Consider the following 13,180-nt stretch of genomic DNA (forward strand, 5'->3'; position numbering starts at 1 on the left):
ACTTTTGGTATTTGGCACACTAGGAACCTCAGTGGTATTGGACCCACTACTCAACCCTCCCCCACAACTTCTAGAGTCTGACAGAATACACAGGACTGGGCCAGCCTTACAGGCCTGGGCTCCTAGCTCTTCACCCTGGGCTCTTTCCTCCACACCCCTCCCTGGGGGCCCAGAGTACTGAGCTGGGCAGGAGCCTCTGAGGACAGACGAACCTGTCCAATAACATTGTCCACACATCATCTAAGCCTGGGGACAAGAGAACATTTAACAAGATGAAAGGAGACAGAGGCAGTAGACCTTCTACGTAAGGCTGTTGGGGGCTGAGGGAACACCTGACAAAAATTCGCCACAGAAAAACCAGCCCCTGCCCCTTCAAGTGGAGCGACTATACAGTCACGCTATGTCCTGTGTCCAGGACTGTGCCAGGGGTAGCTGGAAGCCGACTGCTCCAAACCTGTATCTTTCACACATGTGCTGATCCTGACTGGGAAGCTTCTAGTGTCCGGCTGACCGTCAACCAGGTTCCAGCCACAGATCAGGAATGTGAGGGTGGGGTGGGAGAGCCTGGCAGGCAGCGGAATGGGAAGTGGCTTGGCTTAGTCAACATGTGCACACAAGCCCCGGAGGCAGGTCGCAGGGCCCACCCAGTCCGGCTGCCTTCACAGCTCTGAGCTGCCAAAGTCATTCACAGCTACATGGGGCAGAGCCCATAAGAGTCCCCGCTACCTCAAATCAGATGGCTTCCAGTCGGTGAAGTCCCCAAGTCCCCTACCTCTGCCAGCAGCGAGCTGAGGATGTACAAGGACTGACCCCACAGATGGGGCAGCTTCCCCAGAGGAACTCTGTCCACTGTGTGGGGGTTCTTATACTCTTCATCCACCTGCCAGAGAGAAATCCCAAAGTCAGAATGTCCGAGGATAAGGAGGCCAGCGTCACTGTACACTAGGAAACACCACTCATTTGACCCCCCAGGCCAGTCCTGTGTGAGCGCTGGGACAGGGAGGCTGAGGGGCTAAGGTCTCTGTGTGGGGCCACATGGCTACACGCAGCCGAAGCGGAACTGAAATCCAGGCCTGACTCCAGGCCAGCGCCCCTCCCACAAGCACCCTGATGGCAGAAGGCAGAGGCCTAGACTGCCTTCCGTGAGCACAGCTGTGCGTAGCAGTTTCACAGCTCATGCTTACACTCATCTATACTACGGGTACAATGACCTGAAGCGCTGCCCTATCGCCACAGCAATGCATGGCTAAGTCACGTTCTGCCTGTCTCCTTATCCCCCGGGACTCACACTCTTGCGTGCCTATGCAAGATTACCAGAAGGTGGCACTGTTTGTTGAGGAAAAACAGTACTGTATTATGAGATTGCTAATTTTCCGTTGGGAATCAATAAGCGGGACCCACTGGGGGCTTCTGACTCATCAAAATAAGCCACAGTTTTTTTTCAGACAGACAGGGCTGCATATACATTGTACAACTTACCCTGCAATATTCTCTGTTGTAAACTCCATGCTGACCTTTGGATTTAATTTTTTTAAGTAAACTCTACCCCCATCATAGGGCTCACACTCACAACCCCGAGATCACGAGTCACATGTTCAGCCAGGTACCCCTGACCTTTGGGTTTTTAGCCATTATAACGCTGGTTGGGGGTAATGTTAGTGACCACGTTTTTCCTCCAGAAAACAAAGCAATCGAAGAAAATGGATTTCCCCAAAAATGGATTTTTCCCCAAAAGGGAAAAATCACACCACGAGGGGAGTCGCACTCTGTGGATTAATCAGTGATGTTATTAATAAATTGTTAAATTTGCTGCCATAGTAAACATTAAGAAAACCTTAAAGTCATAAACTGAACAGAATTAACCATGTCAGTAATCAAGCCAACAAGATCATAGTGTGGAAGTAGATTCTCCAAAATGTCAGAGTTATCTTTGGTAGAAAGTTTGGTTATCTTTGGGTAATAAGAGTAGAGATAAATATTTTCTTCTTCCTACAGATTCCTGGATGTCTTGCAGCGTACAGGACTGCTTTCACAATCAGATTGTACGTTAAGGCTATTTGAAATGTAAGTAGGGTTAAGAAAGACTGTAAAGATCTGGAATGAGAAACACTTGGTGCAAAGAACAGAAGGCAGAGTGTCTGGATCAAAGGACGGCTTGGCTCTGGCCTCCCCCCACCCATAGGCCAGCTTCTGCGTCCCGGTGGAGGTGTCACGTCTCTTGCCCCCTCTCCACCCCAGGACTCCTATCTGCTTGCGGGTCCTCTAACGCACTAGGTCTTTGCAGCGCCGTTCCCATGTCCACCCTCCATTCCCCAGACCAGCTCCGCGAGCGACCCCCCACTAGACTGCAACCCTAACAGAGACAGAGCTGGCACTGTACTGCTTTCTGCCCCGTCCCTAGCTTGGTGCTTTAGAAATCACCTCTGGAGAAAAGGTGTTAGGTCTGAAAGGGGGATGAGGAATACCAAAAGGTTAAGCATGCACTCACTTCGTTCGAGATAAGCAGCCCTTGGTTACCTTGTTGGGCGGGATGGCATACAGTTCTGGCACCAGATGGATCCCATTCTTGCCTCTGATTAATATTCCCTCCAGGGCCTCTCGGTACTCTTGGACCTGGAAGATAGTGCCATCCCCCAGCATGAAAGAGGCATCACTAATACCGTAACAGAAGTGCAACACAGAAAAACACCTCTCTTGGCAACAGATTATTAGTAGGACACAGGGCCGAGCAATGTGCGAATTCCTTCCGCTTCAGGAGTACAGGAGGAACTAGGGCTCTCGCTGACAGCGAAGGCTAGAAGGAGCTAAATGTGTTGAGCTTTTCAGTATTGTCTTCTCTCATGACTTCAATATTCCACCCTTAACTTCTCACATCGGTGAATTTTGTCTCACCAGCCAGACTGTATAAACTTATTGGAGTGGAGGCCAGATCTTAAGCAGGGCATCCTATTTCTACCTACCCGTTTGCCACTTTAAAAGCCCTCATTCAAACATTTACTGCTCAAGAAATACTTGTGAAATGAACCTGATGTGAGGAAAAGGAAATGTATGTACTACAATCCATGTACCTGATTCTTAGAGATGTACTGCTCAATATAATAAAAGCTGCTGATGTAAACATTTCCATTAAATTAAAAAGGCAGTGATAAAACACCTATGTATGAAAAGGAAAAAGATAAAAAGGTAAAAAATATCCTTAACCAGTCACCCAGTATTCAATACCTCTCATCTTTGGAAAGCCTAATCAAATGATTTCTAGATCTCATTTTCTTTACTTTTGGTATTTGTGGACAGCAAAGTCTGATCAGGGGTGTGTCACTTTTCAAATGTCATTGGGCAGCAAGTGGAAGAGACAGAATAGGTGTAGGAGTAGTAAATTCTATAAGGCCTAGAAAATAAGGTCCTAAACCACATTCTTTTTTGTCTTCTTGGCTTTTTGTTTCTAATACTGTCAGATTTCATCACAACTGAAATTCCAACTCAATTCTTTTAAGACCTTTCAATTCTGGGATAAAAAGACAGAAAACTTAAGGCCCAAGATAATCACCAAAGCATAACAGTAAGAATAAACAATGGGGGAACACTGGGGCTCCTGGGTGGCTCAGTCGGTTAAGCATTCAGCTTCGGCTCAGGTCATGATGTCATGGTTCGTGGGTTTGAGCCCCACGTCGGGCTCTGTGCTGACAGCTAGCTCCGAGCCTGGAGCCTGTCTTGGGATTGTGTGTCTTCCTCTCTCTCTGACCTTCCCCTGCTCACACTGTCTCTCTCTCTCAAAAATAAATAAAATATTTTAAAAAAACACAATGGGGGAACATTAACATTTCAGCTTATTGCCAAATTGGGAAGGAAGAATTTCCTCTGCCCTTCAAGGTCTTTCTAGATGGACTAAGAGTCAAATGGACATGAGACAGATTAACACGAGAAAATCAAATTTAATTACATATGTATGGGGAATCCACACAGACAGGAAATTCCAAAGACAGTGAGACAACATGAGGCTTATCTGACATCCTGAGCATGGGAGAGGGATAGGGGTCTAAGGACACAAGAGGAAGACCATTTGCAGGAAGGTGAGAGAAGATGTTTGGAAGACAAAGGTTGCCTGGCTACGCACATAAGTTTCTAAGGTAAAGAGGAATCTTTGTCAGTAGCTCTCTTCCTGGCATAGGCAGCTGAGAGGTAGATAAGAGTTTTTCTGTAATCTACTGGGTTTTGATTACTTTTCACTCAAAATAATGTTCATGCCAAAGTGGCCCATCTTGGGGTGGCCTGCTGTTGGCCCCTACACCCAGTTCTTAAACCCCTCTCAGAATTTCTGAGCAGAGACAGCTTTCAAAACTAAAATCAGGGGCGCCTGGGTGGCTCAGTTGGTTAAGTGTCCGACTTCGGCTCAGGTCATGATCTCATGGTTAGTAGGTTTGAGCCCCGCATCAGGCTCTGTGCTGACAGCTAGCTCAGAGCCTGGAGCCTGCTTCGGATTCTGTGTCTTCCTCTCTCTCTGACCCTCCCCTGCTCGCGCTGTCTCTCTCTGTCTCTCAAAAATAAATTTAAAAACATTTAAAAAAAAACCCTAAAATCAATATTTGGTTGCTCATTTCACCCCAAGCACATGTAGTCTGAACAGGTTAAGAAAACAGTAAGGCATCAGAGTTTGTCAGTCATTCACATAAGGTTCACGAGGATATGTCTGTTCTGCTTACCAAAGTGTGCACAGCAGTGAACCCGAAAGAAATCTGTCTTGAAGAAATGAATGCCGCATTAACAGATCTTTATTCAGCACGTACTATATAAACTAGGCACAGGGAATATATTAGTGAACTGGACAAAGACCACCTCTACCAGGGTGCTGTGACAGGTAAGAGGGAGATAAAATACAGTTACAGGTGCCATCGTGTTATAAGCACTGTGGGACATAGAAAAGGGGCCTTGATCCAGTTTTTAGGATCAGAGAAGGCTTTCTGAAAACACAGACCTTGACAATGAATCAAGTGAGGGAGAGAGGAGTGACTGGGGGAGAAAAGCAGGACCTGGGTACTTGAGAAGAGTGGAGATAGCACGGCTGTTCAAAAGGCAGAGAGGGTTTTAGGGCGCTAGCATCCCAGAACTCAAGAAAGTCAACAGTAAGAAATCAGTCTACAGTGTTTGAATATGAGGGCCAGATTTTATGAGACCCCACAAAAGATGTGATGACCTTGTACCAAGAGAAATCGGGAGCTTTTCGAAGCTCTTAGGCCAAGCAGCAGCTAACCTAATTTGTCTTTTAATAAGATGCCGTGGTAGTAGTATAGAGACCAGCAGGGAGGTAGGCTGGAGGCTGTTACATTAAATATGTTAGCAGAGCATACTCTTGCGCTAGAGCTGAAGGCAGCAGAAACCTAGGATGGTGTGAAAAAAACATAACTAAACCTGTGTGGGGGCCAAGGTGGTCCCCGGTGAACCCCGCCTCCCATTTCTCATGCCTTTGTGTAATCTCCTACCCTTGAATATGGCACGACCCTTTAAACAAGACAGTGCAACAACGGCAGCACTGCGGGTTCCAGGTCTAGGCCTTAAGAAGGCCTGGCAGCGTTCGCCTTTGCATTCTGGAGGAAGACGACCCCCATGGAAAAAGCCTAAGTGCTCAGAGACTACACTTCTGTGAGAAGCAACGCCGGGGCCCACAAGCCCAGCTGAGCCCACAGCCAGCGTCAAACTGCCAGCCAGGTGGGGGAGGCCATCTCGGAAGCCAATCCTCCAGCCCCAGTGGACCAGGTGACACCAAGTGAAGCAGAGACAACCCATCCCTGCCGAGCCCTGACCAAACTGGACACTCGTGAGCAAACAGACAAAGCAGTTGTTGCTTTAATTCACTACACTGTGGGAAAGCTTTTTAAGTGGCAACAGATAACTGAAAGTGTCCTCAGTTCTCACATAACCTTCTATTCTAATACTAATCGGCACACCAATGGAATGGAAATGCTGATTATCAACACAACACCCAGCATCTTCTCTCACCTGAACGGCATCACCGTTGAAGACCCCATCTATTATGAAATATGTCCAGAACACAGGCCATTCACATTCAATGTTTTCAAAGAGCTTGAGTTCAGCAGGGTCATAATGCAATCGGTTCGGGTCCTGGAATCAAAGAGGAAACTGTCTAAAAGGTGAGGTCAGACCGCATACATAACACCATCGTACCTTACTGGGTTTCCCTCACTTTCTGATTCAATGCAGCTTTGTGGCTGGTATGATTAGGAGCCTGCTATGATGAGGACATGCTATTTTTGGCAGTTTTCTGTGGAAAAATTTCAGGAAAGTCAATCATAAATGTTTACAAGACTCCTTACTAGTTTATATTAAGCTTCCCATTTCCCTAACAAATAAATAAAGAGCAACTGGCCGATCACGGTGCTCGGCAGACTATCTGTTTTATGGAAATCACTGTATCGGTCACTATGGCAAAGAAACTCAAGAGGGAGGCCACAGTTTCTCTTTAAAGCACTGTGGGAGCCATGGAACGGTTCGTCCTCCTCTGCAGGCTGGTTTGAAACCCCCAGCCTGCTGTCCTCCCCATGACCTTACTCTTCTTTTGCCTAACTCCAGTCTCGCTGTCTCCACAATGAAGACTTCCCTTTCCAATATTCCAACGTGTAATTTTATAATCAAGGAGGGGAGAACACCACAGTGGTGACTTAAATATGAAGCAGTTAAGGAACCCTTAGAAACAGTATTTAAATACAACCTCTCTTGGGGTTTTATAACCATCTCGAAGGAAGCGACAGCATCCGTAACGCCCCTAAGGAGATAAAGGGGAAAAAAAAGTGCATTTGATGAAACAGAAGAACTTCTTTGCCTTTCTATTTTGATTCATGTCAGCCCTTCACCCCCATTCCCATGAATCTTTTAGTAGTGAATGAAATGTGTACCAAGTGCTTTTTGTTTTCAATGCAAAAAGTATTATTTTTAAGTAATAAGCAAAGTAAATTCAGGTTTGACCAGTGCCAAGAAGGGAATGCCGAACCTTTCCGTGAGACTATCAGGGCTGGGAGAGTAATTACTGAGAGTTCACAGAGTGACCAGCCTTTCATTCTGGGTGGCTGTATCACACAAAGATGCAAAGGGCCCCACACTGCTTGCAAAAGCCACTAAGGGAGACTCTGGGCCTGGAGTACTTCTACTTGAAAGACTAGAAAGCAGAAAGGACATTTCAGATTCTTCACAATTAGGCTCAGGAGGCAAAGAAGTAGGGCAGCGATGTGGGGATGGGGTCAGTGGCGGGGTGGGTGGGGCTTCCCAGGGCTCAGGGCTGTTGCTGCCAGGTTTCCTGCTGCAGGCTCCGATACTGGTCCTGAGCTTCCTGGGTGTTAGAAAGAAGGGCAATGGCACGTGCTCTTGACACGCCTGCCTCCCTGATCCCAGGATCGAAGTGCTGGGTGCGTTCCCCAGGGGGTGCTGCGTTGGCTCCCTGCGGCCAGCTCCCAGCTCCAAACTGTTCTGGGAGTGGTGGGGAGGCCCAGCCCAGCACCAGGTCCCGTTTAAACACTCTATTCCCTTCATTATCCCCCTGACTACTGGGAGGAGCTACAATAGCTTCCTTTCTCTCCAGGAAACTGTGAGACAGCTTCTTTGGTGACGACTGGGGACCCTTTAACCCCTATGAATCCAAGGGGTAAAATCATTTTTACAGAATTTAAGCAGGATCATCAACATGAAGATTTTGGCTTAGGAAACTTAAACATTTTAAGGAAACTTACATTCTTCATCATTTTACTGATAAATTCAGTTGCCTGGACTATTTCATAACATTCTCAGTTTGGTATATTGTATCATAGTTCCTGCATTTCACCTCAGGGCAGGGATGTTTTTAACCTCAATTTAACCTGGGGATGGCCAAGTCCTCAGAAATCCTGTGTGATGTTGGAAGATACTGGGACATGAGCGTTTTTTTTTCTCTGGCAGGGACTTTAGAGCTTTCATGAGATTCTCAAAGAAGTCTGTGACCTCTAAGGGGTTAAGAAGCTCTGCTTTAGAAGTCCAGAAGAGATACAAATTGGGGTTCAAAGGTGTCAGCTTAGAGGTTTGAGCTCAAGCTCTGCTATCAGAAAAGAACTTAGATACTTGATCACTCTGAGCCTTTGTTTTCTCACCTGTAGACCTGGCTTTGGATGCTCTGAGTCCACTTAGATAAACCAAGCCACTGGCCTCATGGAGAACCAAGCCTGGGTGAGCTGCTCCATGCCATCATATGAAATGGGCACACAACACAGGCTGGAAGGGCACCAGCAGGATTAATGCTTACCTGGAGCTTGGAAATAATTTCATTTTTGGTCACATTCACAAGGTTCATATCTTCCACTGCAAAGGCCGGGAAAGAGATAATGGAAAGAAGTCCAGCATCAATCTCCTTAGACGTTGATGCTCTTGGCAGCATGGAGAACAGAATAGACTGAATGAGAAACAGAGAGGTGGCTTTAACCTGGGAAGCACAAATAGTTACTTACAGTATCTAGAGACCATGACCTTAGCCCCAAGGAGCATCCGAATGAGTTTGCCAATTTTGAGTAGAGCTTTTTCCTATCAATAGGGCCCCCGCCGGGGGACCTCACCTACCCAGCCAAAGATTCCTGTCCCTGTGGGAGAGAAGGGGCTTGGGAAGAGCACAGCACTGCCTGAAGCCCTTGCTGAGAACTCCTGGTCTCCCTCCCTCAGGTACCTTCTGCAGACTGTGCGGTGTCTTTAGGACTCACAGGGGAGGAACTAAGGGCTACTGTGTCAGCAGACCAGGGTGTGCGAGCTGTGAAGATAGAGACAGAAAAGAACACATATACAGGGCCCAGCATGGAGAAATGTCTGGCTTCTTTGGAATGTGACTGGGTGGACTGGGTGATCTAGAACCCACTTGAAGAGGGAATCCAATCCAAGAGACCACACAAACACTCAGGCAAAATGGTAAATAACAGAATTACTTTAGTCCTAGAACTAGGGTACTTAGTGGCACTATTATGTGGCCTCAATTGTAAGGTGGTTGGACTAGGCACTGTAAACTAAAGGAAGGTGAAATAGTAAGGAAAAGTTTGGGAGGGGAAGTTAGCTAACACCGGGATCTAACGTGAACAGGCATGGGGCTAGACCCCTGCGATCATAAGCTTACTAAATCTCATAACAACATGGTATGCTACACTAATTGATTTTTAGATGTTAAACCAATTTTGCATTCCCGGAATAAATCCCATTTGGTTGTTTAAAAAATATTTTTTTCTATTTTCTATTTGTTTATTACAAAAAATTTTTTTACATTTTTATTTTACTTTTGAGAGAGACAGACAGAATATGAGCAGGGGAGAAACAGACAGAGAGAGAGGGAGACACAGAATCTGAAGCAGGCTCCAGGCTCTGAGCTGTTGGCCTGAAGTCTGATGCGGGACTCAGACTCACAGACTGTGAGACCATAACCTGAATTGAAGTCAGACACTTAACTGACTGAGCCACCCAGGTGCCCCTCTATTTTATAAAAAAGGAATTGGGATACTGTGCCCAGGGCACACATGAGGGCTCTGAGACTCAGACACAGAGACTCATGTGACAGAACTAGGATTCCAACTGAGGCCCAGCTGGCTATAAAGCTCACACAGTTTCACTAGGGACCATGCATTATTAAGATGTATCATCAGCTTGGCTCTGTTAAACCGTTAGCTCAAGAAGTAGCAGATTCCCCATTTAGGACTACTGAATGTGGGGAAACAGAGTGAGCTGGAAGGTGGGTAAAGACAGGAGAACCTTCAGCTTCAGAATAAAGCTTCATTTTCTCAAGCGAACGGACCCCCAAGCCCAGTTCTGTAACCAGTCGCTTACTCCTAGGCTCTCTGCCTGGAAACACGGACTTTCCCCCAGAAGCTCTCTGCGTACAAGGTGATACTTCCACAGCCCTGGCACAGCACCTGGTACAGAGTGGGCCCTCACCTTTGCTGCCTGACCAGCAATTGGTGTCCTACTGTCTGCTTAATGGAGTCCCCTAATCTGCAACACATCACTCCTTTCTCTGACCTGTATTTCATGCAGTTTCTACTAATTTTGCCATTTCTCCTAACCCATCTCTTCTCCACTATCCATTCCCCCCTCCCCATCCCTCCCCAAGTGAACTACTGCTTGCTAGTCATTCAGTTTGGTGGCACCATGAAATAAACTTGGGAGAAAACCAGCTATATGCTCAAAAAACATTTTGCCTCCAGCGAAAGAAGGTTGCGGTGATTGTTGACCCCATGTATACATCTTGCGGCCATAGTGTCCTATGTTTACATAGTACTTTTTAGCGTATAGAGTGCTCTGGCAAACTAGGTTGATTTGCTCTCATCCTTACAACCACCTTGTGCGACAGGAGGGGATGGTGCCAGTATGCCCATTTTATGGATGAAGGAACTGAAACTCAAAGAAGCCAAGTAACCACCAAGCTGGAAAGGTGAGGAATGTGGGCTGCCTGGCTGGCTCAGTCAGTAGAGCATACGACTCTTGATCTAGGGGTTGTAAGTTCGAGCCCCATGTTAGAAGTATATTGCTTAAGAATAAAAATCTTAAAAAAAGAACAAGAAAGAGAGAAAGGTGAGGAATGTGACCTGGAGCCCAGGTCTTCCATTCCATCAGTCTCCTTCCCTCTTGTGTGGATGGAGAGGCTGGAGCTGTTACCTGGCAGTGCTCGACATCGTCCGGCAGGACGTGGATCACCGACTTGCGTCCTCCGTGGGCTCCAAAAAGGTCCAGTTCGTCAATTGCCTCAAGGGCTGCCTACAAGCACAGGCGTGAATCACTTTTTCTTCCTAGTAAACATACACTCTCATGTCGACCTTTACCATTAAGCAATCTAGCGTAAATGTTGTCCCCAAGGTGATGAAACATATCTTTAAAATTCAGCTATGGTGTCCTGTAGGCATGTCCTATCCTTATTTTCAGTGGAATCAGACCTTTCCTGTATGTTGCTGCTCTTTGTAGAAACAAGAAAGAAAAGATAGACAAACATTTCCTCAAATGAAGTTAGTATTTCACCAAACACACGAAATATTAATGAGTTTATAACATTGTGTGTGGGGGGGGGACACTAAATTCACAGACAGCTTTTCTTTCACCTGTTTGTGTTAATTTTAACATTAGCAAGTCTGCCACTTAAGAAACTTAATTCTTTTAGTATTAAGTATGCTTTTTGTCAGTTGACCATAACAGAACATATTTATCGTTGCTTTGAAAATTCTAGCCCTGGAGTCTTTATTCTATCTAAAAATATACTTCAGTCTTGAGCAAGGAAGCACATTAAATGTCTAGGGCATAAGATATAAACTTGTGACTAGCAGACTGAATCTAGCCCACAGATGTGTTCTGTTTGGCCTGAAGAAGTTTTATTATTATTATTATTATTATTATTATTATTTTAATGTTTATTTTTGAAGGAGAGAGAAGGGCAGAGTGTGAATTGGGGATGGCCAGAGAGAGAGGGAGACAAAGAATCTGAAGCAGGCTCCAGGCTCTGAGCTGTCAGCACAGAGCCCAACGTGGAACTCAAACACATGAACATGAGATCATGACCTGAGCTGAAGCTGGATGCCCAACTGATTGAGCCACCCAGGTGCCCCAAGGCCTGAAGAAGTTTTAAAAATGATTTTGACTGAAATACCTTTAGAGAAAGTTCCCAGTGTCTCTAATACCCCTCAACATTTTTCAACCTGGCCAGCTTCATTTGTTTATGTTACTTGCCCAACCTGATCCCACAGACTTTTGAACACGTAAGTCCTGTCCTACAAAGTGGTCATGTTCTTCACCCTCTTTCTGACCCAGAAAAGAAAACTGGACATCATACATCCAGATGCTGGGACAACAGCAAGAGCTTAGGCCTGTGGGTGGTAATAATGAGGAAGGAGGGCACTTATTTTCGGGCAGAGGCACATTTCAGTGTAAGAATCCTATATCCTTTCCCTATAATCTCAGTATGTGTGCCACTTGAATTTCATATTTTTGGCTGACTTTTGAAATATATGCTCATTAGATTAAATCCATCCCCCTCACACTGGTCAGAGTGGCTAAAATGAACAAATCAGGAGACTATAGATGCTGGCGAGGGTGTGTAGAGACGGGCACCCTCCTACACTGCTGGTGGGAATGTAAACTGGTACAGCCACTTGGGAAAACAGTGTGGAGGTTTCTCAAAAAACTATTAGTGGAACTCCCCTAAGACGCAGCAATAGCACTGCTAGGGATTTACCCAAGGGATACAGAAGTGCTGATGCATAGGAGCACATGTACCCCAATGTTCATAGCAGCACTTTCAACAATAGCCAAATCATGGAAAGAGCTTAAATGTCTATCAACTGATGAATGGATCAAGAAGATGTGGTTTATGTATACAATGGAATACTACATGGCAATGAGAAAGAATGAAATCTGGCCATTTGTGGCAACGTGGATGGAACTGGAGGGTGTCATGCTAAGCGAAATAAGTCAGGCAGAGGACAGATACCATATGTTTTCACTCATAAGTGGAACAGGAGAAACTTAACAGAGGACCATGGGGGAGGGGAAGGAGGCAAACCATGGGAGACTCTTAGATACTGAGAACAAACTGAGGGTGGATGGGAGTGGGGGAGAGTAGAAAATGGGTGATGGGCATGGAGGAGGCACTTGTTTGGATGAGCACTTGGTGTTATATGGAAACCAACTTGACAATAAACTATAAAAAAATTAAAAATAAAAAAATTTGTTGAAGCTTTAAAAAATAAATAAATAAATCCAACCCCCTAAAGATGAGTACCAAATCAAAGCAGTAAAAATGCACAGAATGAAGAACAAACAGGTCAAGACCATCACCTTGGCCATTCCTACAGAGCTTGCATTCAATTCCGGAATGCCCTGATTAGTCTTATCTCCGCGCTCCCACATTCCATAATCCTGAGGAAGAAAAAGTAATCAGAGCAGGGAAAAGAGGTATAGGCAGTGCTATGGAAACATAATTCTTTTACATAACCATAGGCAAAATGGCAAGAATATTCCTTCTCAAAGGTTACCAGATTCGTGGCTGTGCTCGTCCTCAATTTCACTTCATTTGACCTCTGTGGAGAATTTTGCAAGTAAATACTCAAGAGGAACAAAAATGCATGCAAAAACACTCTCAATTTTCTTATTCCTAAAAGTTATCAATTTGTAAGAAATTCTTGATTTG

General features: G+C 45.6%; 1 protein-coding gene across 8 annotated transcripts in view; it reads right to left on the minus strand.

The window, feature by feature from the left end:
* PHKA2 (phosphorylase kinase regulatory subunit alpha 2) overlaps window positions 1-13,180 on the minus strand; it is a 67,735-nt gene that overhangs the window by 26,695 nt on the left and 27,860 nt on the right. For all 8 annotated transcript variants that reach the window (XM_029929990.1, XM_029929987.1, XM_029929988.1 and 5 more), the window contains 7 exons: window positions 12,829-12,909; window positions 10,663-10,761; window positions 8,282-8,428; window positions 6,725-6,778; window positions 5,995-6,117; window positions 2,518-2,613; window positions 773-880 (listed from right to left, as the gene is read on the minus strand). In XM_029929990.1, coding sequence (XP_029785850.1) covers window positions 773-880; window positions 2,518-2,613; window positions 5,995-6,117; window positions 6,725-6,778; window positions 8,282-8,428; window positions 10,663-10,761; window positions 12,829-12,909 — 708 coding nt within the window. The remainder of the gene's footprint in view (window positions 1-772; window positions 881-2,517; window positions 2,614-5,994; window positions 6,118-6,724; window positions 6,779-8,281; window positions 8,429-10,662; window positions 10,762-12,828; window positions 12,910-13,180) is intronic.

Source organism: Suricata suricatta, chromosome X (genome assembly GCF_006229205.1).
Source record: "Suricata suricatta isolate VVHF042 chromosome X, meerkat_22Aug2017_6uvM2_HiC, whole genome shotgun sequence".
NCBI lineage: Eukaryota > Metazoa > Chordata > Mammalia > Carnivora > Herpestidae > Suricata > Suricata suricatta.